Source organism: Aspergillus nidulans, chromosome I (genome assembly GCF_000011425.1).
Source record: "Aspergillus nidulans FGSC A4 chromosome I".
NCBI lineage: Eukaryota > Fungi > Ascomycota > Eurotiomycetes > Eurotiales > Aspergillaceae > Aspergillus > Aspergillus nidulans.
Window position 1 is genome coordinate 3,396,472 of NC_066257.1, and position 26,231 is coordinate 3,422,702.

At 50.0% G+C, this 26,231-nt stretch overlaps 9 protein-coding genes across 9 annotated transcripts, besides 1 other annotated feature; 5 read left to right on the forward strand and 4 right to left on the reverse strand.

The window, feature by feature from the left end:
* Nucleotides 1-26,231: part of a sequence feature (contig 1.113 1..316066(1)) that runs on past both edges of the window.
* ANIA_11532 (uncharacterized protein) lies at nt 249-577 on the forward strand (the record flags this gene model as incomplete). Its single annotated transcript, XM_050611134.1, has 2 exons — nt 249-330; nt 423-577. The coding sequence occupies 2 exons, from the start codon at nt 249-251 to the stop codon at nt 575-577; spliced, it is 237 nt and encodes a 78-aa protein (XP_050467188.1).
* Nucleotides 870-2,151, reverse strand: ANIA_06879 (protein mch1; the record flags this gene model as incomplete). The annotated part of the gene is made up of 2 exons (XM_659391.1): nt 870-1,818; nt 1,880-2,151. 2 exons carry the CDS (start codon nt 2,149-2,151, stop codon nt 870-872), a joined length of 1,221 nt encoding a protein of 406 aa, XP_664483.1.
* Nucleotides 3,082-7,205, reverse strand: ANIA_06880 (inositol polyphosphate kinase KCS1; the record flags this gene model as incomplete). The annotated part of the gene is made up of 2 exons (XM_659392.1): nt 3,082-5,026; nt 5,077-7,205. 2 exons carry the CDS (start codon nt 7,203-7,205, stop codon nt 3,082-3,084), a joined length of 4,074 nt encoding a protein of 1,357 aa, XP_664484.1.
* On the reverse strand, nt 12,575-13,504 carry ANIA_06881 (uncharacterized protein). The gene is made up of 2 exons (XM_659393.2): nt 13,153-13,504; nt 12,575-13,086 (listed from the first exon to the last, which is right to left on the reverse strand). The coding sequence occupies exons 1-2, from the start codon at nt 13,415-13,417 to the stop codon at nt 12,779-12,781; spliced, it is 573 nt and encodes a 190-aa protein (XP_664485.1). The 5' UTR covers nt 13,418-13,504; the 3' UTR covers nt 12,575-12,778.
* On the reverse strand, nt 14,023-15,361 carry ANIA_06882 (isocitrate lyase/PEP mutase family protein; the record flags this gene model as incomplete). Its single annotated transcript, XM_659394.1, has 4 exons — nt 14,023-14,041; nt 14,078-14,103; nt 14,351-14,832; nt 14,884-15,361. 4 exons carry the CDS (start codon nt 15,359-15,361, stop codon nt 14,023-14,025), a joined length of 1,005 nt encoding a protein of 334 aa, XP_664486.1.
* ANIA_06883 (uncharacterized protein) lies at nt 15,930-17,700 on the forward strand (the record flags this gene model as incomplete). Its single annotated transcript, XM_659395.1, has 6 exons — nt 15,930-16,058; nt 16,178-16,179; nt 16,221-16,406; nt 16,471-16,742; nt 16,837-17,449; nt 17,505-17,700. 6 exons carry the CDS (start codon nt 15,930-15,932, stop codon nt 17,698-17,700), a joined length of 1,398 nt encoding a protein of 465 aa, XP_664487.1.
* On the forward strand, nt 18,504-20,857 carry ANIA_06884 (Zn(II)2Cys6 transcription factor; the record flags this gene model as incomplete). Its single annotated transcript, XM_659396.2, has 3 exons — nt 18,504-19,126; nt 19,359-20,083; nt 20,130-20,857. The coding sequence occupies 3 exons, from the start codon at nt 18,504-18,506 to the stop codon at nt 20,855-20,857; spliced, it is 2,076 nt and encodes a 691-aa protein (XP_664488.2).
* On the forward strand, nt 21,730-22,729 carry ANIA_06885 (DUF614 domain protein; the record flags this gene model as incomplete). Its single annotated transcript, XM_659397.1, has 2 exons — nt 21,730-22,429; nt 22,494-22,729. The coding sequence occupies 2 exons, from the start codon at nt 21,730-21,732 to the stop codon at nt 22,727-22,729; spliced, it is 936 nt and encodes a 311-aa protein (XP_664489.1).
* ANIA_06886 (protein palH) lies at nt 23,654-26,019 on the forward strand (the record flags this gene model as incomplete). The annotated part of the gene is made up of 2 exons (XM_659398.1): nt 23,654-23,762; nt 23,846-26,019. The coding sequence occupies 2 exons, from the start codon at nt 23,654-23,656 to the stop codon at nt 26,017-26,019; spliced, it is 2,283 nt and encodes a 760-aa protein (XP_664490.1).

Genomic DNA, 26,231 nt, shown 5'->3' on the forward strand with positions numbered 1-26,231 from the left:
CCTTGGTAACGCAGCCTATAGGAATTGGAGATGTAGATGTCAATCCATTCGATTTCCAAATAAGGCCATTCACATGCAGTCTTTAAAGATCATAATCCAATCTATAGAAATAGTATATAAGCCGTCATCAAAGAAGAACGTAAAACAATCTAGATGCGCCAAAATAGTTCATAGGCAAATAAGCCCCAAACGGTTAAACAACAACGCCCCTTCGCCTCCATGAAGTCCAAGCAACCAGCCAAGCCACAATGGCCACCCAAACACTGAACGTGCACCCAATAGACCAGAACCCGAAGCACTTCCAGCCATGGCACTGTCCGTCATCAGTCGGTGAGCCATCAGCAGCGCTTTGATAAGCGCGTGAATAGATAACGCCCCACATAGCTGCGCCGGCGGCAGGGAACATGGCTACTATGCCCCAGTTTGTGCCGAAGTTCTCAACGCCCCAGACGACGGAGATTATTATTGGGACGAGGGAGAAGATGCTACCGTACCCGAGGCCGACAAGAGCGGTGGTCAAATGGGAGAGCTCGGGGTGGTGAGTGGGGAGTGGAGACGCGAGAAGGAGGAAGCCTAGAGAGAGAAGAAGAGCAGAGGGTATTAAAAAGGCAAGTCGGGAAAGGGCCGGCCTCTGTTTGGTGAAGGGGTCTGGGCCTGCGGTTTCTTGATCAACTGTAAAGTGGCGCCTCGCTGTCGGAGCGAAGAGATCGGAGAGGGAGCCGGTTAGAAGACGGGCTATAGTTGAGGTGAGTGCTATTATTGTGACATGCGTGGATGGGAGGCCGGCGGGGTGCGAGTCAACGATAGCTGTGGTGTCTAAGTTGAGGGTTTGCACAATCGTCCCCAGCTGCACTGTGTTAGCACGGATATCAAGTTAAAACCTGGGGAGTAACTACATTATTTAGATATGCCTCTCCCGGACCAGTAACCAGAAAGAAGCCCAATGCCAGCCACCACATCGTGTGGTCCGCGAGAAATATCCGCGTCTCATAATTCAGTAACCAATTCTTTTTCCTGCGCTCCTCCTCTTCACGCTCTTTTTCGCGTCTGGCAGCTTCCCGCAATTCCTCCGAGATAGTAACGGACTGGTCGTCCACAGATCCGTTATCTTCATGGTCGTCGGAGAATGTCCCATATGCCGCCTGCACTTCGCTGCGAGGTCTAAAGAACTCACTTTCCGCTAACAAGCCGCTCCGTTCAAGCTCCTCAACCGCTTCATCAATGTATTTCTCCTCTTCATCGTCCACGATACGCAGGGCAAAAGTGCCGATGACACCAATCGTCAGAAGTAATATCGCAAGAAAGAGAAAGTATTTGTAGACATCGACGTCGCCGCAGTTGCTGTCCTTCAAACGCTCGCATAGAAAGTAGGTCCCAACCTGGCTCTGCCACATCCCACTTAGGCCAAAAGCAGCAATGGGAACAGCAAGTATAATCCCCTTATGTTTACCTCTGCCAAAATTTTTGGCGCAAGTCGTTACTGCAGCCAAGTACATGCTGCACGTAGCTACTCCTATGGCAATAAAAGCCACCACCATCACCCAGAACGGCCATCCGTTTCCGCCAGCATCTGGAGGAGGTCCGCTTTTGTACACGAAAGCAGCGAGGGAATAACCGAGGCCAAAGGCTATTCCCGCGAACAATGTCAGGGGCGATGGCGAATAGCGATCACAAAGGTATCCTGCCAGTGATACAGGGAGGTACATAGAGATACCCGCCGCAATCGACACCTCATTTACCCGCAGCTGGGTATAGTTCAAACGAGTCAACAGCAAGGGCCCATAGAGCGAGAACGCTGTTATACTTCCTGCACCGAGACTGAACAGAACAGAAACAGTAAGCACCGATATTTGGTCCTGGTGAGGTGAGAGTGTCTCACCATGTAATCACTCCCCAAACGAAGCTCCCAACACGAACAACTTCCCGTCTCATCCTCTGGCGGTCCCTTTCCACGATTTCCTCGACAACATCACTTAGAAGACCATCGTCATTGTCACTAAACCGATTGCCTACAGAAAGCCTCGAGCGAGGACGGGAGTGGAGCAAGGCCTCGTCCTCTTGAGCCGCGGTTTCGTGGGGAGTGGATGACCGACGGTTAATGTCAAAGTCGCGTTTATCGATGGCCGGTGCCTGGCCGATTGAGCCGGTCATTATGCGCCGGCGCAACTCTCCAAAGAATACTCCGTGAGTGTAATTCTGGAGCACAAATTCGATACAAACTGCTCAAAGTAGCCATCCGTTGGCCTGACCGTTAGGGACAGATCAAGCGGGCAGTGAGGAAGTGAGGAGGTGAGGAGAACACCTCGTCGCTGACGTCGTGACTCCGCAGGAGATAACAGCACTGCTTATCGCGTAGCCACGTGATGGTAGGCTTATGACAAGCAATATATTAGTCAGAACTTCAGTCTCCAAGGAGGGTTGTTGCCCTGCCCTTTTCGGCTGAGTTAGAAATTTTATACTTATTAACTCCTCACATACTTACTGTACTCAGACTCCTACTCCAGGGCTGGAGCTAACCATTATGTCTTGCGTGAATAGGTACAAACAAAGTCTTGTTACGATTTTTTCTAAGCCACTGCACTAACTATGTGTACAAGCAATGGAATGGGGTCTCAATGAAAAGCGAGCCCAGGAATTGGACAAGTTCCTGGATGGTATATTCTAAGACAGGTTGTCCGAATGGCGAGAGGACAGAAATAAAAGGGATATTGGAGAAATTCGACCATGCACCAGGCGCGGAAGAAAAACCTCCAGAGAAAGTAAGTGCCATGACCAGTCGTCAGTCGTCACCATAGAGACATCAGATCTCCACACCTGCGTTGGTACAATGCTTTTGATACCATGACTCAAAAATCGAATAACTCGTAAGACAAGCCAGCATAACCTCCCAAGCCGTGACCATGCAACATTGACGCCACATATGTCGATCCTTGTCTAGATCGATAGATGGAAATGTAAAGCCATTAACTCCAACTCAGAGGCCTAGCAAAATGCACGGGGAAAAGACAAGAGTGAAAGGAACCAATAAAAATAAACACACAAAAATCAGGCGGGCATTCCTCGGCTGAGCGGGGCGGTGGTTTAGAAGCTGACCTCTCCTGGGTCTTGATCCATGACGCTTTCATCCCAGTAGCGGTCAGACGTAGGGTTATTGCTCGATGATTGGGGGTTGAGCGCTATGCCTTCACCTTCGCCTCTCTCGAGATATTCATCTTGGCTAACCTCTTTCATGATCCGCTGGAAATACATTCTCAGGGTACGAAGCCCGCGCAAGTAGCCACGATCAATATCATCTGGGTGTTGAGGTGGGCAACGGGCATTTGGCGAAAGTTCATCCTCACCTGTAACACAATTCGCGAAATCAACGATCTTCAATGAAACATCGGTGTTATTATGTCCATCTTCAGATGTACGGCGTTGCAGATGATTTCTCGCATTGTCGTTTGAAGCCGCTTCATGTTGAGAGGCTTTGTGTTGGGGATTCTGTTCGCCGTCGTAAAGGATCAACAAGCTACTGGCATAAAGGCGGTACCGCTTAAGTTTCCGGATCATGTTCTCCAGCTTCGCCAGTTTGTCGAGGATAATAGGGATCTTCTTAGCAACGCTTAAGTAACTAACGCCGTCGTAGAGAAATCGTGTTAAGGCATCCTGGAACTCACGACCCGACTTCAAGTCCCTACCAAAGTACTTGTCCTCAAATATGTATTCCTGCTTCTTCACATTCCAGGTCTGCATGCCACATAGCCGAACACCAAGTTGCTGAGAGGTCGTGTTCTGACACTTGCGTCTCTGCGACTTCCGCTTTTTGTCGTCCGCTTCCACACCGTATTGACGAGTGCCCATTTTGAGGTCCAAGACGCAAGGCTTGTTCATCCCGGCAGTCAAATCTTCTAGCAGAAGGAAGAACTGCACCCTGTCATCTTTCCTTGTTTGCGCTTCCTTTGGATTGGCTGGAGGCTGCGATAATATATTGTCGTTGAAACCTGGAAAAGCGGGGCTCTTCGAAGATTCGACGACAGGACCACCAGAAGTCCACCTATCTTGAGGAATCAGGTCACTCCCTTTAGACGGGCTGGAGCTAGAGAGCCTTGCTTCGCCAGGTGTGGTAGAAGACGTAGGCGCGTCACTTTCCATTGAGAATATTTCATCCTCCTTGTCACCACCGTATCCCTCATCCTCGAAAAAGATTAATTCGCCGCCGCCCTTGTCCGAATCCATTGTTCCCCGCCTCTGCAGGCCACTGCCGGAGTGCCGACGTCGTACTCTTCGAGTTCGCGACACCGAGCTAGAACGTGGGACGGCCTCCTCCGACCTTACCGATTCAAGGTGCTGCTGACCACCCTCAAGAGCCGTGGAAGCGGACGACGAGAGGCCAGGACCGTCGCTGCCTTTCTTTACAATGTCAATGGCAGGAGATCGGGGTGGTTCCATCTGTTCCATAATGCGAGGTTGACGGGTGATAAGACCTTCGGAAAGGTTGGCGCTCCGACGATGGCCATCAGATGTCGTTCTCGGTAGGTTGAGGAGTCCTCGGGCATGGCGCCTATGGTGGTGGATGGCAGGTGGGCTGAATACCTCTCTGAGAACCTGTTCTTGTAGTTTCCGATTGACAGTGGTAGCACCCCAAGTCTTTTTCGCTGGCGAGTGGGAGAGTTTTTCATCCAACGAACCATGTTCATGGTTTCGCTGGTTAGTGGTGCGCCCGGCCCCGTTGGAGGATGGGCGCATGTCAGACAGCGCAGCAGTCGCTGTGCGAGGTCTTTTATGAGAGAACAGATCAACAGGAATAATATGGCGGTTATTTTCGAGTATCACCTTAGGTACTATACCAGTGACTTGTTTCTGGCTAAAAATGCGCTCTTTCTCCACAGAATTCGCAGCTTCGTGCAAACTGTGTCCGGTGGTTGCGACAGTATTTTTATTTTGCGGATCATCTGTAGCATCAACGTCTGATTGTTCAAGCTGAGCCTCCGAAGATTTCTTGGAGCGCTTCTTCGAGAATGTCACATTCAGAACGCCGATATACCTGGAACAATATTAACACCACGTAAAGTCACAATTTCTGCAGATACATACCTTGGGAGAAACATTAACATTTCGGGATGCCTGCGTTCTATGCGCTCGTAAAACTCATTTTCTCTATTATTGAGCTGTTTGCAAACAGCACGCCTGGAAAATCGAAAGACCGTTGTATGGCCGCCGACCTGATGCCGGTATGGTTTCAACTCCACGGCTCCGACTGGTGTTACTGCGCCTTGCTTTCGCCGGGGCCGAGGTATATGTGGGCGTTGCGTGGGGGTAGCCGTTGGTGTGACCTCAGCCTCATCGGTCACACTAGACTCTTCATCCCGAACGGATGTTCCACTGTCGTCTGCAGAGAAGGCTTCGGATTCTTCAGTGGAGTACTCAGTTTGGCGCTGCAACATAGAATCAATAGACTTCTCATTTAGCTCTTCTATTGGAGTCTTCCTGTCCTGAAGATCGCCGTGCAGAATTCTACTGTCATTCTTAGATCGAAGGGATATATCCACATGATTAGTTTCAGGCTCATCCGGAGCAGTAAGTCTCTCTGGCTTTAGAACGAGGCTCCCCTCCGTCGCGGACTCATCAAATGAATGCAGGTCACGTGGATGCACTTCAATAGACTGCAGGGGATCGACTTCACCGGAGACTGTCACTCGCTCGTGTGGAAAATACACTGCAGAAGAGATCTGCTCGTCTTCCTCATCATCGAGAGGACCTGAACCGACATGGGGTTCTTCTGTATCCGAAAAGGGAGAGCGTGGATGGAAGGCTTTGCTTCTTTCTGAGTACTGAGTAGGGATACTTCTCGAGAAAGACGTCCCCCTTGCCCCGCCGGGAGTAAGGTGAAAGTTCCGAATTTCTTCAAGAAGGCTCCGCGGCAACCTTTTCTGCTCAGATTTAGCGGGAACATGCTCCGCTGTATAATCCTCTTGAGAGTCGCCACCCGCGAACGGCTTGATCATTGGGATATTAGCAAGCGAAAGCTGTGATAAACGTTTCGAACCCTGAACCTCTGGTCGCTTGAAACTGTCCGCTTCATATTGGTCGTCCCGAGAGTGACGATGCTCCGCATGAGGTCCATGTTGCTCCCTGCCCCGCGACTCAGAGGAATTATCATGCCTTGCGGAACGGTCATCTCTTCGCTTGCGATCCGGAGACGTGGCGGTGTTCTCTTTAAACAGGCCTAGATAATGACTCGATTTACGGCTGCGAACATAGGGAGCATGCTCTGCATTGGTGATGTCGGCTTCAATCGAGTTCTCCACCCTCCCACGGCGACTGCGACTAGAACTTCTCTCAACTTTGGGTCCCTTCGCAAAATCCCACGGCGATTGTCCTTGTTTCTGATGAGAACTACCCCCCGGACTGGCATTTGTGGCTCGCTTGTCGGAGGTCACCATTAATTCTTGTGGACGAGACGTACCATCAATCACAGGCGACGGGTGAAGGCCGTGGGGCGGTGCACTGGCAGCCGCACCCGCACCCGGAAGATGCAAAGACGATTTGCGGTAGGGCGCAATATTGTCCAACGTATGCTTCTGCGGTCTCCTGGTAGAACTATCAAGGTCCTCATCTAGCCCCACATCTGAATCGCTAGGCGATATTGTGAAAGGAGTGTCGGAGGGTAGGAGCGGCGCGGAGCGTAACGGCTGTGTTCTGCGGACGTCAACTTCCATGTGTGCGTCGTCGCCGCGATGTTGGTAGGAGAGGGCCTTGGGAGTAAACGAGGAAGGAGAGGCATTGTCAGAGTTCAGCTTTGAGGGAACATCATGATAGGCAGCTTCAACGGGCGGAAGTTGCGGTGAACTGGCAGCTTCGTTATCAGAAGGAAGATAATGTGTTGCGAAAATGCTGTCCCTTTCAGACAGCTGAGGGCTGTTGTAACCGGTATAGGACAGACCTGGACGAGAGAGGGTGTCCGAAGCAGTGGTTTTAGCTCTTTTTAGAGTAGAATTGGACGAGGGGTTGGCCCACTGCCGAGCCGTGGGGGATTCAGCGCGGGATGGAGAGGGAACGTGTTGAGGATCAATATGAACGAGCTGGTCCCGAACATCGCGGTGGCGCCGCTGCTTGCTATGTAGAGAGCTCGGGCGTCCAGAGCAATCATGTTGGGCAGAAGCAGCAGGTGTCACCGGGGGAGTCGAGGGGGTAGTCTCAGATGCAGATGGAGGCCTTGACATGAGGAGGACATTGGTCGGGTCTACTTGGTCGAAACAGGGATTATGGGATCCGAACAGGCATGAAAAGCGTGGAAAGAAAAGGATTGTGGTTGGTGTTTCAGTCGAGTTAAGGCGGAAAAAGGAAAGCCCAAGAGGAACTGGCGTCACTGCGTTAGCCTGGGAGCAATCGAAGTAATCAAGGAACATCAGCCACGTTCCAGGGCAAGGGCAGCTTACAGGTTGAAATTGGGGCGCCGCCTCAAATAGGGATAGATTGACCTGTGAATTCGATTAAAGTATGATGATGGAAGGGCGAGAGATAAGTAGGGGAGTTTAGCGTGCTGTTAGTTCAAAAGGAGCGGTTGGCCAGCCCGGGGAACGACTAAGAAGGCAAAGTGATGCGGATCCTCGTCACCGCTTTCCTTTATTTCACTCAGGGATGGGGTAGCCACTGACCATACAGAGAACACTGCGCTGCTACGGTGAAGGCCAGCAAAAGCAAATCTCACTTCGACATAGTATCTACCGAAGATCAGAAGATCAGAAGATCAGAAGCTTCTTCAGCGAACCGAGCGAGGATAGCTGCTTCGGACTACTCGCCGAAATTCCAATCTTAGGGCGATCCCGTGAGGGATTAACAGCACTAATATTCGTCGTTCAGGCCGCGTCTCTCCCCGGAATGCATTGGAACAAAATTTGGAGTCGAGGCTGAAGCTCAGGGATCAGAAGTCAGAACAGACGACAGTAACGACGACCACCAATCAAGTTTGCACCTATTACGGATGCTTCGATGAAGAGTGTGTGCTGGAGCCATGAAGTGGAAGCTAACTCCTGGCCAAACTCGCACACCTTCCGAGCTCTGATACGCACGTCGACACTTCTGGCGCTCGATTATAATATTACACAGCTCTACTATCATCATCCTTTAATCCTTCCGGTTCACATCCTACTGGCCAACCATCATCCTCAGGATTGCACGCAGAACCCAAGTTGGGCCCCGGAGCTGGCACGTTGTGCTACCGCATTTTGAGATTTCTAGACGAAACGCGGAGAACGGCAACAAGCTCGGTTCATTGTCGACACATGACTCCAGGGCCTATGTCCATTATTCATAATGTGATCTCTACAGGATCTGGCCCTAATCAAAGCGCTCCTGTGTTACCACAGCCACAGAGAGGGGATGGAACCCGATCACATTCGTTAAAGACCAAAGTGGATGGTGCAGTGCAAATACCAGTCCGGCTTATCTGGAAAAGCCAGTTATCATCATCTTGCTTGGAGGTTATTTGATGGCCGACTGCCGCAGGAGGACATTCCGAGAGGAAACTCCTTTCTTTCATCCCCACACCCACTTGACCCCTTCGGACACAATCTACCAATCATTGCGCAACGTGATCAACCTGCTGGCTCATATCTTCCAGCACTTTTAACCTCACCACGTTTGACCTTCATCTCAACAACTGAGGTCCTTGTTGGGTCTGTCCTCAATCACGCATGCTATGTTCACCACTCGCTGTCATGATCGTCATTGCTGACACGTCGCCTAGGTTCTTAAGAGATCGAATTGGCTTCTTAGGGGGACTATCGGCTCCCTCAAGCTATCCCTGCACGAAGCAGCCGGCAATGACGGGAACAAGCGTATACCGAAGAAATCCAAGTCATCTTACCCTTGGAAGGCGGCTGTGCATTTGTTACTGCACTTCTCCAATACGGATACTCGCCTTTTATCATTTGATCTGGGCAAATCTTCTCCTTTGGTTATACCGTTGAAAGTTCGGCCTCACTCAACTTCCAAACCAAGGGGGGAGAAATGTCTCATCGGCGAATTGTCTGATAAATTAGCAAACTACAGAACGTATACCCCCTTGCTGCCCAGTCTTGTCCTACCCATTCAAGCATTCTGCCGCGGGATATGTTTACATGCGGTTGCAAAATACAACATCTTCTTGGAACCAGCTCAGTCCCTTAATCCGATGATGCATGTGCACAAAGACCAACGCTGCAGCATGATTAATTATTAGGATCGGGTTGACGGCTTCCTTCATGTACTGGCTCTTTGGTATCTGCAACAATTGCCCTATCGTTTGATGAGCAATTGTAATTCCTTTCACAGTCAAAACCGCCTGCCGACCAGAGTCATATTGCAAACGTTCATCGATATGATATGGTTCGACCCTTCGATAAAGTGTTATCTATGGAAATGGGGTGAAATGGTGGACTAATACTGTTTCGTGCTTATCAGACAGTCGGGCTGAAGAGTTTATGCCTTTGAGTATCCAAGTTTAATGAAAACCCAACCGGCGGGTGGTTTGTTAAAAAGGTAGGATGGGTGACATTGAGGCTGTATCCTCGTTTCCTGAGGACATTGAGCAACATGACACGAGCCTCGCTTAAAAGTAATATGTTATTCTGGGTAATCGAAATAGTCATGTATTGATTTATTGATAAAATTTCTAGATGTTGCTGAGTACATCTTTAATGTACCTTTGCTTGACTTCTGATGCTGGTTTCAGTTAAATATCGGATAGTGAGTCAAATGCGCTACTTCAGCGAATGAGTCCCGAGCAAGACAAAGTAACATCTCTTTGAAATTCAAGTTCTATTATTCTTGTAACTATACGTCTTATCTATCAACTCCTAGTAATGTCCCTCTCGCAATGACAGGAATTCTATGGGTATCCGTCGACCAATATTGTGCAGAACCAAGGGCCGTTAGACTTCACGTCAGTTCCAATCCCTGGGTTCTGCTCAACGATCTTGCGATTTGATATATATGGTTTTATTAAAGGCCTTTTTATGCGCAGCGGCTTGTCAAAGTGAAAATCGAGTCAATTTTGAAACTGGTTACCAACTGGGAGCTGGACGAACAGCATAAAACAGGCCCTGAAAGATTCTGGTCAACATCATCGCCAGTTGGATTAAACACATGAGACCTGTCCATCAATCTCCCCCCAATCAATTCTCCCATCCCTTCGTTCCTAGACTGAAAGACACGAGTGAGGATAGGCAGGATATCAAGCAGCGCTTCCAGGACAAGCGGTGCAGCAGCACTTGGACTATACTACAACAAACTCAAGCATAAGGCCACGAGCCACGAGCTACCGCTGCAAGCGTACAGAGATTGATTGTTAGATGTACTGAGAATGGACCGAAAGACTTATAGATAGACCTTGGATCCGCCCAATAGTTCATCTGGTTTCAAAAGCCCTCACTGACTCGATCGGTCAATTTCCGCAAAGTCGCTTTGTCTCTTACCATCGTATCATAATTTAATCTGCATTTTCAGGAAACCTGCAACATCTCATTGAAAGTTCCTTCTTGGCAAACTGTGCCGCTTTCAACCCTCAAGGGACACCCATCCGTATGACGATGTTTTAAGCAAGCTAGACAATTCAGCTTGCATATACTGCGCTATCCCAAGAAATTTTACATTCCTTCTCACCTTCTCAAGCTCTTCCGTGTGGGTTAAGGATAAGAATATGGACATTAGAACCCTAGCTGTTTCCAGAGCCGAGTCGTCTCAATCATCTTTCGGCATAAGGCAGGAGTTTCAACGCAACCTACATAACCCAATGTTTCCCTTTCCTGTGATTTATTACCTCCTTTTGCTGGATATTGTATCTTAGGACCTGGTACCGCACTGAGGCCCGACATAATCCACTAACCCAAAGGTTGTGCGGTAGCAAATCCGAAAGTATCATAAGAGTATATAAGCTGAGAGTTCCAGATTAACTGATTCCGTCAATGTCAGATAAATGCATACATGCATTTGACTCGCTGGTCGATAGTCGTTCTATGCTAATTTCTGTGTAGTGCAATGTTGGTTGCATCCGGTTGCATGTACCTTGATATACTTGGCGCTACTAGTATATGTTTCATTGAGAAAGAAAAAAAAAAGGATAAGAGAAAACCTGACTAGTTTTTAGTGTTCACTATCAAGAACAACTTCGTAATCGGACCCAATAGGAGTTATTCTGCCGGCCAAAACAACGCCTTTATACGTGGACGTGGACTGGAGCCGTATAGAAGAGCCATTCCCCGTTAAAGGAAACAACACCAGATATCCAAACCAGCTTCTGTAAGCTAAGTAATCAGATGAACACTACGCTGATACAAAAATGCTATGTCTATATCCCCATATTTAGCTATCTGACTACAGCCAAGAAAAACCACACTCAGAAGAACTGGCAGTCTTCTTTATCTGCGGGCACCCAAACAGAATTTCCATGAAGCAGCAACACCTACTGGATATTGTAACGGGCGTAGGCAGTATTATTTTCAACTGGCTGTCCTGTATGAACGAGTATCACAAGCTTAGAGAAAGAAACAAAAGATAGAAGCGCAGATATCTCTCCTCCCTTTATCAACCTTTCTGACTTCCCGGACCTGTATGCCGACGGATCCCTTTTCCAAAGTTATGAGGACGGATCCCCTTTCCTAAGCTTCAAGGCCGCAATTTCCGGAGCTGTACACTGATGTTGCAGAAACCTTATTTAGAACCAGGTTGAGGGCATGGCCGACAACCAAGATCCAGGCCATAGCCTGTGACAGATATAGTAGGGCAAGTACATTTATAAGATGCGTGGGCTCCCTGAATTCGTGCAAGGTGATCCTTCAGTCCAACTGCTGGACTAAGTTGCCGTCTGGTGCAGTAATGAGATGACGAGAATTTCATATTGACCTTAGGCTGCGCAGCCAGCCCCGGGCGCTTGTAGCCAATCTCCCTTTTGCACACATACTACGGCGTGCTATAACATTAGAGGAGTTTTTTGTGCGATGTTTTGAGCATCTAATAGAAGAAATGCTTATATATTGCTTGGCTCTTAGAGAGCATATACTCAACATAGTTTTGATTAATTGGATGTAATATCTATCATCATTTCTGAGCTATCAAAGAGATAATGTAGTAGACGCAGTCTCGTCCACTGCAATTAGATGGCTCAAAGAGCTTGTGAGGCCATCTTAGCAGCGTCTCCACATACAAGTGGCAAGATGGCCGAGCGGTCTAAGGCGCCAGACTCAAGATCTCTGATCTTACCTGAACAAGGTTTCTGGTCTTCGTAAGAGGGCGTGGGTTCAAATCCCACTCTTGTCAAGATCTTTTTTTTTGCGCCTGACCACCCGAGCATTATCAGGATATATAGATGAACGACATGAACAAGCTCATTGCTCTCTCGAGTTGTACGAAGAGAGCAGCATTATTTTATCTTAGCAACAAATCTTGGCATGCCCACATTGCATAATCAGATTTCGCCCAACTGTGACTTTCTACCGTTTCTGACCTGTTCACTGTACAAGAGATGGCATGAGAGAACCTTACGTATGCCTTGTGACTTTTTTTGTGGCACTTTTATTAGATATCGACTGACCACCCACGGCGAGACACGATACGCCTTGCAGAATGCCAAATCAATATAAAGGATCGATCGAGTATATCATGACAGTTACCCCAAACTAGATGCTTGAACAGAAACGGCAGCAATTCAGATATCAGTCATAATCCCAAGCACACATGCCATAAGTCCAAATTCTGAACTCAAAAACCTTCTCTCTTCCTTAACCACTCCAAGGACCCTTCACGATATCACACTTGTCTACTTTCCTCCCCTCAAAACACTCCCAATTGAATTCCCTACGCCCCTCACACCATCCGTCACGCTAGCTCCCACACTTGTGCCCTCCTTAATAACCGGATCCGTCACAAACCCCAGCGGGCCCCCGTAAGAACCATTCTCGTCCTTTCCCCCGCGTTCCGCCCGGTTAATACCTTCCTGGGACACCAGGTTTCCAACAGGTGCAAGCAAACCATTCTCGCCGAGTTGATTGCCGACGAGGTTATTCGCATCGTCTTGCAATCGATTAATTTGCTCGTTGCCGGTGATCTTGGTTTTGGAGAGATTTTCTAAATGGAGTGTTAGCTATCGCATGAATGAACAAAACCCGTGGAGCTGGAGACCTCTGTGAGTACCTTTTGTGACGTAAGAAGCCTTATTATCCCCCTTCCCGAACCACCTCAGGTACTGGTCTTCCAGCCATGGCATCCATTTCTCATACTGCTCGGCGTAGGCTTCTCGTACCCACTGCGCGTAGCTCTTCCCTTTCCTTTCCTGTTCGGGGAGAATTCCGTAGAAGTGGCGCTTTTGTTCTTCAGTGTGGGAGGGCGTCGAGGGGCCCGCTTCAGCGGGGGCTGCCCTCTGTTGGGACTGAGGTTGGGACTGCGCAACGGAGTTCATTCTGAGGTGATTGTTTATTTATTTTGAGGTTTAGGACGTCCTCCAGAGATACATAAATAAGAGCCAGGTCAGGTCAGATTAGAACTTGTTACCAACTTGCGATAGAGAATAAGTAAGCGGGCATTTTCTGAGATATATATCAGCTTGCTGGGACTATTTTAATGGTTGCACAGCTATAGACACTATCCAGCCGCTAAACCTGGCCTGGAAGGAAACAATAGCCGTTGACCTCATGGCTTGGCGCAGGTGTCATCGAGATTGAGATCTGTGGGTAGGATCTTGCATGTTATGCTGTCGGTGGCGTGGGTGAGCATTGTGGTTGATTGAATGTAGGTGTCGTGTGGCCCTTGACGTCATGGGGAGCATCAGGTTACTTTGCAGCCACTAGTGTATGAGAGGATATAGTACGGGTGCTTTATATGTCTGATAGATATCTGATATGTGATGTGCCCCACTCTCAGCGTCTACCTCTTAAAAGTGATTGCAGGATAGTCGAAGTTTAATGTATCTTGTGGTGAAGAGGCAACTGGTCTTGCGGTAGCTGCTATAGCTTCAGTATAGATCATTCAGCATAGAAGAAATAATACTGGGGCCACAAATGGCCATTATCTGATCAAGTCTCCACTACATATCGCCATCAGGTGGTATCTTGTTACTTACGCTTCCTGTTGCTTTTCTAACTCTACCTGTTGTATTATGCAATGCATTATATTAGCCCTAACTCTGATGTACAAAGTCAATGCTTGACAACTCGAGAGTAAATGTAGCCTCAGTCTAGAACACCATTGCAAATATGATAATAGACAAGACAGCGATATGCATTGAAACTTCAGTTGGGCGGATTGACTAGACCATCCTGATTGTACTCGTACCGGGTCTCACGTTCCTACACAAGGTTAACTAAAGGTCTGAGGACAAGAAGACGGTACATACCCAGTACTTGTTGAAGCCAACCCCCTCACAGACCTCTGCATAGCTCAAAATCATTGGCGGTGCCCCTTCAGTCATACTCTTCTTCAGGGCGTCCAGCGTCTCGCGGATACTCTTAAGCCTAGCGGCGACCAGCGTCCAAGGATATGCTACAGCGCAGAAACCAAGCTCGGCGAGATTCTTGGCCGAGATATTTTCTGTCTTACCACCTTCAATGATATTGGCAAAAGTAGGAATGCCAACATCCTGGACACACCGCCGCATTGACTCCCTATCCGGCAGGGCCTCGACAAAGACCGCGTCGACACCGATGCGCTTAAACTCCTTGGCACGGGTTAGGGCTTCGTCCCAGCCGTGTATCAGGGCATCGGTCCGGGCAAGAATGAAGATGTCCTGCCCCTCGTTGCGGGCGTCGACAGCTGCCTGGATACGGGCGTAGGCTTCACCACGGGTAACGACGGACTTGCCCTTTGTATGTCCGCATCCTGCATTTGCGTTAGCGAAGCTTTTCAACATAGTCTGGAAACGGCACTAACGCTTGGGCCAGGTCTGGTCCTCAATCATAATACCAGCAGCGCCTGCAGCTGCGAATGACTCAACTGTTCTTTTGACATTCATGGGACCTCCGTAACCGGTATCCCCGTCTGCCATGACAGGAACTTTGACCAGGCGCACCACTTCTTGGATTCTCTTGCACTGATCCTCCATTGCAATGTACCCTGTATCTGGTAGACCAAAGCTACTGGCCACTGTGTAGCCGGCCAAAAACACAATAGGGAAACCGGCTTCTTCAACAAGACGCGATGACAGCCCGTCGTATGAGCAGGCGTGAGCGATGATCTTGCTGGGATCGTTATGCGCTTCCAACATCATCGTCCGAAGGCGCGATGCTTGTGCAGAGGGGATTCGGCCACGGACATTCTCGAGTTGGATCGTTAGGGAGGTTATTTCGCCATTGCAGGAGGAGGTTGGCTGGTCGGGGGTGGTGAACTTAAAAGGATATGGGACGGGCATTTTGGATAGCTTGAATATGTGTTTTCACAATACTTCTGAGGGAGAGCCGGAGACTTATTGTGCTAAAAAGAGGTATAAATATCGTCTCGGGAAACTGCACGTTGGAGAGCGGATATTTCGAGACCAGATAGATGCGGCAATTTGGCAATAGCCGCGCTGTCGGCAATGGCGAGCTCCCAACCGAGGAATGAGGAGTTAAACTCTAAAGAAGACATTACTTAGACTTCTTTACTCCAATCAATTGCTGTTCATTTACAGTGAGTCTCTGTTGTTGGTCGTGGACCAGATGGCCTAAAGAGGAGGTTGGCTTGGAGGACGGGTATTGCCAATTAACCACCGTAGTCATCCACAGGGCCTCGCCCCCTGATACCCCATGGGGCAGCAAATGCGGAGGACATGAATGACAAGACTTTACCATCAATTTTCGGGTTAGCGACTCATCGTCTCATGCGGGCCGCTTGCGGCCACCGACCAGAGTTTTACCCTGACGGTACGGAGTATAAAGAGGACCAGAGATGTGTTGTCGATGTTCTCAATCTCAAACCCAGTTATGCTCCAAAAACACACAATGGCTGCCCTAAAAGAGGAAGACTCCCTTCATCTGGAGACCGTCCATTCCGAAAAGGTTGGAGATGTGGAAAGGAGTGAACGGCCCATCCATGTTTCGGCAACTGAGGAGGCCCTTATACGCAAGAAGGTATGGCACTATGTTTCTGACTCGCAGGCAGTGGCCTGACAGTTGCTTACAATTCCCAAGTTCGACCGTAGAGTCCTGCCCATCGTGTGTATTCTCTATGTGCTATCCTATTTGGACAGAGGTAGGACCCCAACTTCTGTCTTACACTTAACCTTCCGAGAGCTCAAACAGTGCAGGAAATATCGGCAATGCCAAAACCGCTGGTCTCGACAAAGACCTGGGAATCAGTGATTCGCAGTGGGCTTGGGTCTTGAACGCTTTCTACATCTCTTATGTGCTCTTCGAATGGACGACCGTCTTCTGGAAACTCTTTCCGGCCCACATTTATGTTACTTGCTTGTGCATCTGGTGAGTATGAACACCGGCCTTCAAATACTACCCTTGTTGTTCTATTAGTGCTGACGATACCCAGCTGGGGTGCTGCTGCCATGTGTGCAGGGGCCGTTGACAATATGGCCGAGTTGATTGTCTGTCGGTGCCTGCTGGGCGTCTTCGAGGCCGCTTTCGGCGCTGGCGCCCCCTACTTCTTGTCGTTATTCTATCAACGACGAGAGCTCGGGTTTCGTGTCTCGATTCTACTAGGCATGTCTCCTATCGCCAATTGCTTTGCCAGCTCACTCGCCTACGGCGTTACGCATATCAGACACTCGACCCTTGAATCATGGCGGTTTCTCTTCATCATTGGTAAGTCCAGCTATCACTTGTCACTGCTTCGGAGTCATACCGTGCAGGGGACTAATCCAAACAGAGGGCGCTCCCACTGTGCTATTCGCTATAGTCGTCTTCTTCTTCCTCCCCGACTCCCCCGGCACCGCGAAGTTCCTCTCCGAATCAGAGCAAACCACGGCCGCGGAGCGCCTGCATACGGTCGATCGCACAGCCAAAAACAAACTCGACAGACACCAGGTCTTCGCCGGATTGACCGACTACAAGAACTATGTACATACCCTAATCCACTTCTGCTGCAACTTCTCGTTTGCAGGCCTCTCGAACTTCCTCCCAACAATCATCCAGCACATGGGGTATACGTCCATCAACGCCCAGGGTCTCTCGGCACCCCCTTACTTTGTCTCGTTCTTGTTTTGCGTGGTAGCCGCATTACTTTCCGACAGATATGGACGGAGAGGGCTTGTTATAGTGTTCTTTTCGACAATCGGGATGATCGGCTACTTGATCCTTGCGGCGGTCCAAGATGAGAACAAGGTCTGGCCACGGTACCTCGGCGTCTGGCTGGCAACATGCGGCGTCTTTCCTGCACTATGCATCAATATCACCTGGTTGCTCAACAACCAAGGTGGCGATTCGAAGAAAGGCGCCGGCATGGCTTTACTGGCCGTGTTTGGACAGTGTTCGAGTTTCGTCAGTAGCACTGTCTTTCCTGATTCCGAAGGGTAAGTAGCCCTGCCGCGGTTAATTAGTTATTTAATCTAGCTGACCATTCCACAGTCCAATCTATATCCGCGGCTGTGCTATCGGGTGCGCTTTGACGGGTTGCATTGCGCTAATGGCAGGGGGGCTGTATCTGAAGTTGAGCTATGAGAACAAGATACGAGACAGGCTTTATGGGCCGGTTACTGACGATGTCCGCATTGATGTGACAGCAGAGGGTGATGCGAATCCCCGTTTTCGGTATTTGGTCTAGCTGGTACATCTCCCACCTAAGCCTGGGTCCTGATTTCTTGAGATTCAGGCTTCTGGGTCCTCTGAATGCCGTCGTTCATTGATTGTGAAGCCCAGACACAATGAGCTTTTACCATAGTAATCAAGAATGACGTTAGGCTCGAGAAATGGAGCTTTTCGGCCTCGGGATACAAACACTTGTAGTAAGCTACTGATGGAGCGTTCGCTGAAAATTAAAGATCTTCCTTTCAGCTTTTCCTGATCATATTTCCCCCTATCACCCTCAATTTGGGCGCAGGATCTTGAGACTCTGTTCGTTAGGACTTGGAGTGGGATGACTGCAATGGATGATTCTGGGTGGGTGACTGGCCAAGTGTAGTAACACAGTACAAGTACTAGTTGTTATGGCCAGAAAAATGTAAATAGACTTGGGCTTGGATTACTAGTAAAGATCTCGTATAAATTCCATTCCTGTAATTGTTTCAGCTGCAAATATCGTGACAATATAGAATGATTCTAGAAGTCGAATAGTAGGGGAAGGAGTCTGTACCTAGTCAGACCAGTAACCGGGAAGAACCTGGGGAAAGAAGAGCCTTGACTTGGGCAGGAAAAGCGCCGCCAATTTCTGTCTGCAGCAGCCTATAAGAAGCTCTGTTTGAATTGCTCCAAGAGCCCCCCTCCCGCTCCACTGCAGCTTTCCCCAACTTCCCACCTGCAGTCTCATGTCTATCTGGCGGAGTATATCGGCGTTCGTCTCCGGAATCCTAACAACTGCTCTAAATCGGAGTGCCATTATCGCTACAGACTCAGGGCAAGAAAGACAGGATGCAACGACCTCCACGAAGCAGGGCATCGACACAATACACTTTCCAGCGAGCCTACAAAGCATGTATTCCTTGTCGACGGAGAAAAGTCAAATGTGAGCCCGAACCCGAGCTTCATCAGCCGTGTAAGCGGTGTCGGAAGATGGATCTGGAGTGCCGGTTTTCATCGAAGCAGCCTTGGTCGAGAAAGAAGCACCCTGGGAAAAAGGGAACTCGAGGTGCCCGCCATGCTTCTTCAGAATACGAACCTCGTGGGATGGAACGTCTTAAAGGTGCAGCTACGGCTACGGGTATGACGGCGATTGATGACGTCCACGAGCCATCACCGTCAAATTCAGCTTCAGCATCGGCTTCTGCGGGGTTGGAAGACGGCGAGTGTATCTCAGCGACGGTGTTGCAGAAACAGGTTGCGAGTGGGAACGATGCCATGGATATTCTGTTTGACGCCGCGGCGCATGCGGGCTCGAGTGCGCGTGTTGGCAATGGCCAAGCTACAGCTCTTGATGATTCGAACACCCCCTTTGATATCGGGTCCGAGGATAATGTGCTCCGAGTCTGGGAGGGATGCCGGTTTGTCAAGATGGGCTGGTTCACGGCGGAGGAGGCGCTGTCGTATACGGACTGGTCAGTTGGCCGCCCCGAAGAAGGCCCTGGTCTAACAGTCTGGCAGGTTCTTTCGTAACCTGGCACCGGTAACGTCTCCCATTCTGACAGACTTCTTCGCAGACCACCATACACACTACTGGCTTATCACTCAAGAACCGGTTCTATGCTGCACAATCCTAATGATATCCGCCCGATATCATACCCTACCCGGCCCCTCTGGGAGCTCCAGGGGATTTTACATCCACAACAGGTTATGGCAGCATTGCCAACATCTCATCTTGCGGATAATGCTCGGGCAAGAGAAACTGTCAAAAGCCAAAACTAGACATATATCGACTATTGAGGCCCTCTTGCTCCTCTCGGAGTGGTATCCCCTGGCTCTACACTTCCCCTTGGAAGCGGACGGGTGGGATTCGGATTGGATGCTGACAACGTTTACCTTGCGAGATCCGCCTTCGACTGCACAGGAATGTCCCATGCAAGACCGTTGGAAGGAGGACGTCGTCGAGCCCACAAGACGGTCAGACCGGATGTCTTGGATGCTCGTGAGCTCAGCACTGGCGCTCGCACACGAGCTTGGCGTGTTCAACCCTAGAGACCATATAACTATGTTAAAACGACAGGGCACAATCGCAGGTCCTGATGTCGAGAATTATCTTCAGGATCTGGAGCTTAGACGCCAGCGCCTTCCGTCGCTGTTGTTTGTGACTACAAACCTGCTCGCTTCCAGGATTGGCTGCACGTCCATTATGCCGGATTATGGCAAGGAGCCGCTCGAAAGCCTTAAGACCGTCGACCCTGATTGGGCGAGATTTATGATTTCGTGGGTGAATTTAACGGGATTGACCCGGAATCTACGAGAAACATTCTTCACCGCGGCTAAGAGTGCTGGCAGCCAGCATATGAATTTCGCATCACTAGAGCAGTGGAAGGCCCAGCTTGCAGCATGGAAAGACGATATCCACGACATTCAGAGTGGGGTTCCTAGGTGTTTGGGCGAATGTAGGCTAATTTATGACAGGCTCTCGCTACAATGATATTCTGCGCATTGAATACCAATACTTAAGAGTTTTCGCCAACTCTCTCGGTGTCCAGGGAATCGTTGCGCGCGTGCTGTCGGACACGCCCTCGCGAGGAATAATTGACACGACGTTCGTCTCTCATGCACGACAACTCAATATGAGTAGGAATGAGTATGAGTTCATCGAAGAAGTAATAGATGGTGCTTGCACAATCCTCTCACATGTAGTTGCTCTTGCTAACCTGCGGTGTCTTCCAATGCGAGTCTTATCCCGCATGATCAGCTCGTCGATATTTCTTTTGAAAGCACTAGCTCTTGGGGTGCGGAAAACCAAACTGGAAGAGTCGCTACACCTCCTCGATGCGGCAGTCGCTTCCCTTCTTTGCAAGCAATTAGACGATATCCACCTTGCTTCGAGATATGCAACGCTCCTCAAGACTCATGTGTCGCGCCTGCGGCAAACATTCACCAGTTCCGGTCGTGTGGATTGTCAAAACACTGAACAAACCAGGGGCGACAATGGCGAGTCAGAGCAGTCACTTGGAACAGCGTTTGGCTTGGACAACAACATGGCTGAGTGGTCGACCCAGACTGACCTTGATAACTGGTTGTCTCTCCCACTAGATCCGTTAATGGCACCATTCGGATACTGGGATGGTGCACCGGCTGATCTGGGACTGGACTCGGATCCCTTAGATTTAGATTTCATTTGGAATCTGCCTCCATGATTTCCGGATCGGGATGCTATACTGCAGTTGATCACTGCATTGCATTGATCAGATGGGGTACATCTGCAGGGTATGACCACGTTTGAGTACGTACTTATCGGCCACCGGCCCCGAGTAGGCGCAGAATATGCGCTTATACTCAATGGGGCTATGCCGTCAACCATTGCATCCGGGCATCAAACAAACATTATTTTCGGACGCTGACTGGACGTCTGGAATGTCGATGACATACGTGGGTAGATTAGATGAAACAATGCTCCAAGAAAGGTTAAACAGGAAATAGAGAGTTAATATTCTTAGACTGTGGCAGTGTCTCGTTTCGATAGACGAAGCAGGGCTTGGAGTGGCAGAGTCCGTCCAACAAAGAAGGCGCTTACAGCGTGTGATGTGACAGGGCGGCGCTATGTGATGGGCACCACATCCCCACGGAACTATCCATCTCTCTAACCAGGCATCGAGCCAACCACGATCGCAGTAAGTGTGAACAGCGCTCGGAACCATGCAGGCCAACTTGCTAGGGCGACACTTCAATCCATCGCCGAGACGATCTTCCGAACAAGAGAGTCGAGCCATTCGGATCTAGCGAGGATGCTTTAATCGCCCCGCAGAGCAGGCGACCGGTAAGAGCCTGAGTCGCTCCTCGATATTGACTTGAGATATTTCCATGTTTTCATCTGTCTCTGTGCTCACTTTCTCACTCGTTTTTGGCCTTTTGGGAATGACAAGAGGCGTATTGAGTTGCAAACGTGGACGTTTTTCACCTAAGCGTCGTATTGAGGTTGTTGCCGTCTTACTGAGCTCTTCCAAATCCTGCTTGTTGCTTGTCGAACGTGTTTGACATGAATCCCAAACTACGCTTGGATACCTCCAACATGGGAGCCAACAATCGATACTCTTATGTGGAAACGCCACTGGAAATGACTCCCCCAAGCCAGCGACGTCCGCGACTTTTGCCCGCTCAAACAGACCGGGATACCCATCCGACTGATGACACACCTCTTGCTATTGAGAAGACACAGCATGCGTTACAAGATACTCCGTGTCCGGATATCCGAAACCACCCGGCCAATCATGCTCCATTAGCTCACGATATACCTGAGCATGCTTCTGTGCAAATGCATGCTGAGCAGAATCCGGATCCACCAAGCTCCCCGGGCCCTCTGCCTGTTAAGACAAACCCATATACACAAAACAATGAGCCTAATAGCCAAAATATATCTGTCGCACCAGACGCGAACCCTCTTCAATCACCTAGGCTACCTTACTTTCCTCCACCAGCGAGGGCACCAACTGCCCCAACACCGGCACCGACCGACTCCGTAGGGTACCATCAGCCAGGGCAGATATCGCATCCTAACCAACAGATTAAAGGCGGTGGATGGAGTCATAATTTATGTGACTGCTCAAGCATTGGGACGTGCCTTCTTGGCATTGCATGCCCTTGCATTCTGTATGGCAGAACACAGCACCGTCTATCCAGGAGGTCGAGAAAAGAGGACCCGACGAACATGCTCGGTTACGAGACATGCAATGGGTCCTGTACCGCCATGGCCTTGTTATGTGGTTGCCAATGTGAGCTGAAGCCCTAAATTCAAAGTAAATTCAAAGCGTCGCAAGATAAACTAACATGTATTAGGGCTTCTTGCGGCCATCCAACACTCTCGAACCCGCAAGGCATATGCCATTCAGGGTAGTATTGCGTCCGACTGCGTTCGCGCTACCTGTTGTACATGCTGTACACTCATCCAGGACGAGAAAGAGATCAGAAAGAGGGAGGAAGAGAGGGCGAACGCATCCAGAGCTGCCGGGGCCGCACTGGTATCTCCGTATCTAGCCCCGGGGCCGATGTCGTACGGTCCACCCCAGAAGTGACGGTCTTCAGTCCTTTCCAACAAATGGCGTGCCGACCTGGTCGAAATTATGTTTTCTTTTGAGCGAGTTGATGCTGGATACCCCTATGACGAGATTGTGCTTTCTGCGGAGCTTCCTTAACCAACCTCATGTGTATACCGTCATTTGTACTATCAAATACATCAGCAGGAGGAATATATGGCTGATGCTTTAATGTAGAGTTCCCAATGCCATAGAGTTTTCTATGTGCAGCCTACAACAGTCTGTAAGAGACTGCTTTGATTCGGTGCATGGCCTGGGTCTTGCTTCTGTACCTCCACCAGGACCGGCGTGCAGGCAGTACCTTGCTCACAGGCGGGGAACATTTGACCATCAGCAATGCCGGTTTCCATCCATTTTTAGCACTATAATCAAGTGACATTTCTGTGGAAAAGAGAATTCGAGAAATGGCGGGCGGTGAGAACGGCGAGTTCTGGACCATGTCCTTCTTGGCCAGTCCAGCTTACTGTTCTGTGGCGCAACTCCAGAAGGCTTCTTTTACTTTCGCTCCTCAAACTCCACTACAGACGGATCAACGGACGAGATCACCAGCGCATGTAATCTGCATCTCAGAGCTCACCTTTACTCCAGTCCCTCTTCTGCCTGTTATTTCTATCGCCTGTCCCCTGCATATTCATCGCACTCCCCGTCAGATCCGCCGTGAAATCGTGTCTTACCCATCTGCCTCCTCGCCGATCGACGGGTTCCGACCGTCTGCCTATTGATCGACCGCTGCCCCTAAACGACCGATCGGCGCAGCAGTGATGAAGAACTGAGCAAAAGGAATCGAGGACTGTCCCATGTATTCAGTATTGATGCTTGCGATACAAATGTTTTCACGGCGTGCATGAGCTGAGCTGCTTCGGTCGTGACGTGAAGTGTGTTTCACATCGGTAGAATATAACCATGGAGGATGACGGCCGCCTTGCTCCCCGTCAGATATGGGCCCGGCCGACGAGTACTACCACAAGATCCTATGTCCCTGGGTGTACTCCTTTCCTGCTTCCTAGCGATGGTATGTTGCGTGGATTTCAGCTGCGTCGTCCGCGGCGCCCTGTTCATCAAGGTAGACTAACGTATTGACTGCTTCGCGTCTAGGTTATGTATATCTAAACCGCACCTACTCAATATCCCTCGGAGAAAATGCCATTTACGACCCCGCGTGCACGAGTACGCCGACGACGACCGAACATGCGGGTGCGGCACTAGACATTCACGACCCGTTCTACGCGTCCGTGACACCGCTGTTGTATGCAATGGGCTGTGCCACTGTCGTTAGCTACCTGCTTGTCATCATTCTACTTATTACGCCTCGTACATTTTATGTTGGTGGCCCTGGAGGCGGCGCCAATTTCCTCGGTCGACATGGGATGGTCAGCGGGTCCTACAGCAATAATTCGTCGGTCGTGGGTGTTGGTGGACGTCCGTGGCTACAGAAGGTCGCCGCGCTTCTTGTCGCCATATCTCTGACTATAGCGACCGCAGATTCGTTTCGGGTGGCAGAAAAACAGTATGATCATGGCTACTCCGACGCCGAGGCGTTGACGTCGGAGGTCATTGATGGCACCGAGATCAAGGTAGTTCGGATCATCTCGAGCACCTTTCTATGGCTGGCTCAGGTGCAGACACTTATTCGGCTTTTCCCGCGACATAAAGAAAAGGTTATGATCAAGTGGGCGGGTTTTGCGCTGATTGTCCTGGATACTATTTTTGCGATTCTGGACAAGTTTCTGGTCAAGACGAATACTACCCGGCCACGACTTTATGAAGATGCTATTCCGGCTCTCAGCTATCTGTTCGAACTTGCACTCAACCTTCTATACGCCGCTTGGGTGATATTCTACTCATTATCGAAACATCGATTCGCCTTCTTTCATCCTAAGATGAGAAATATATGTCTCGTTGCGCTCTTATCTTTGTGTGCAGTGTTGATACCCGTTGTCTTCTTTGTCCTAGATATTGCGAAACCAGAAATAGCTGGTTGGGGTACATATATAAGATGGGTTGGCTCCGCGGCAGCAAGTGTGGTTGTTTGGGAGTGGGTGGAACGTATCGAGGCTTTGGAACGAGATGAGAGGAAAGACGGGATTCTCGGGAGAGAGGTCTTTGACGGTGATGAGATGATTGAAGTCACGCCTTCTGAGGAAGTTGACTGGCCTCGTCAGCAGTTCCATGGGCATGACCGCGGTGGAGGCACCGGAATGTCTTCAGCCTGGGGAGGAGTTATGGGACTTGCTCATCGACCATTGAGACCGCGAGGAGGCCGCATTACCCAGACTCAGCGCGAAGCCGAGGGTGCTACTGCCGCCAAATCACGAAAGCGAAGATCCGCAAGGCCAACTCCGCCGCCAGCTGCTGTCACTCCTGTCAGTCGAGCTGACACAACTAGTGCAGCAAGCACGGTCTATAATGTGCATTATTATCCTGTTTCCAGTCCCACGCCACCGGTTGCCATGCCCTTCATGGAAGAAGAGGATGAAGGCTCTGATGGCGATGGGGAGAAGGAACTTGCGGTCGTTCAGAATCAACAAAGTAGCTTGCCTACTCAGGACACCTATACCGAGCCGAGGAGACAGAATTCGCCACAAATCGTAAATGTGGACAACCGATGGCGGTTCATCTTGAACCCCTTCAAGAACAGGCACGCGGCCTTACCAAGAGAAGTCGCCTCGGCGCAGGCGGAGGAAGAAGGGTTCCTCTCCCCAGATGATCAAGCCCCCCGCCAAGGAGACGAAGAAAACCCTCATTACACCCCTCGGCATCGAGGTCTCTTCTCTTTCCATCCAATGTCAGATGGCGCATCAAGGCGACAGAGCGGCGCCGATCAGCCGTTGCCAGTGACAGTGATACCTGCCCGGCGCCGTGGCCAGGATACATGGTCACCGCAATGGTTTACAAATTCCAATCTTGTAGACCGGTCCTCAAGTCGCCGGACTGCGTCACGTCCTCGTGATCAGCGGATGAAAGTGATTCAGCCGCAGGTCCAGAGCGCCGCACCGTGGACTGCTGCCGATATGGAGGCTTCTTTCAGCTCTATGGATTACGAGCTTCGGTATGATCCTGAAGCAGCGGCGCTCGTGTCCGAGGATATTCCTGACCATCATTCGCAGCCTACGCAGGCTGATAGTCCGGCCCATCCCACTATGTCTGGTGGGAATGGCCCTTCTGGTGGAGAGACACAGTCCGCACTAGATACTGGGCCTGGTATTGAAGGGTCGGTTAATGAAGGGTCGGTTATTGAAGGGCCGGAGGAGTCCCACTCTCAACGATAGAGGCGATCATACCCGCCCTCTTTTGTGATACCGTCTTTCGTGTTTATTGTCTTCAGTTGGATTTAGCGGGGAGTATCGGCGGCCATTTACCTACATACAGTGGACTTTGGACTTTCTTTCGGGTTGAAATCTATGCATTTGTTTGCTATATTCGCGGGAGGCCTATGGGGGATATTGGACGGTGTTATTGTTAAGATACCCTTGAGATGGAT

Excerpts from the sequence above, each read along its gene's own strand:
- ANIA_06881 (XM_659393.2), bottom strand. The coding sequence starts at position 13,417 with ATGAACTCCGTTGCGCAGTCCCAACCTCAGTCCCAACAGAGGGCAGCC. Across the intron at positions 13,087-13,152 it reads GGCTTCTTACGTCACAAAAG|AAAATCTCTCCAAAACCAAG; the intron begins GTACTCACAGAG and ends CACTCCATTTAG.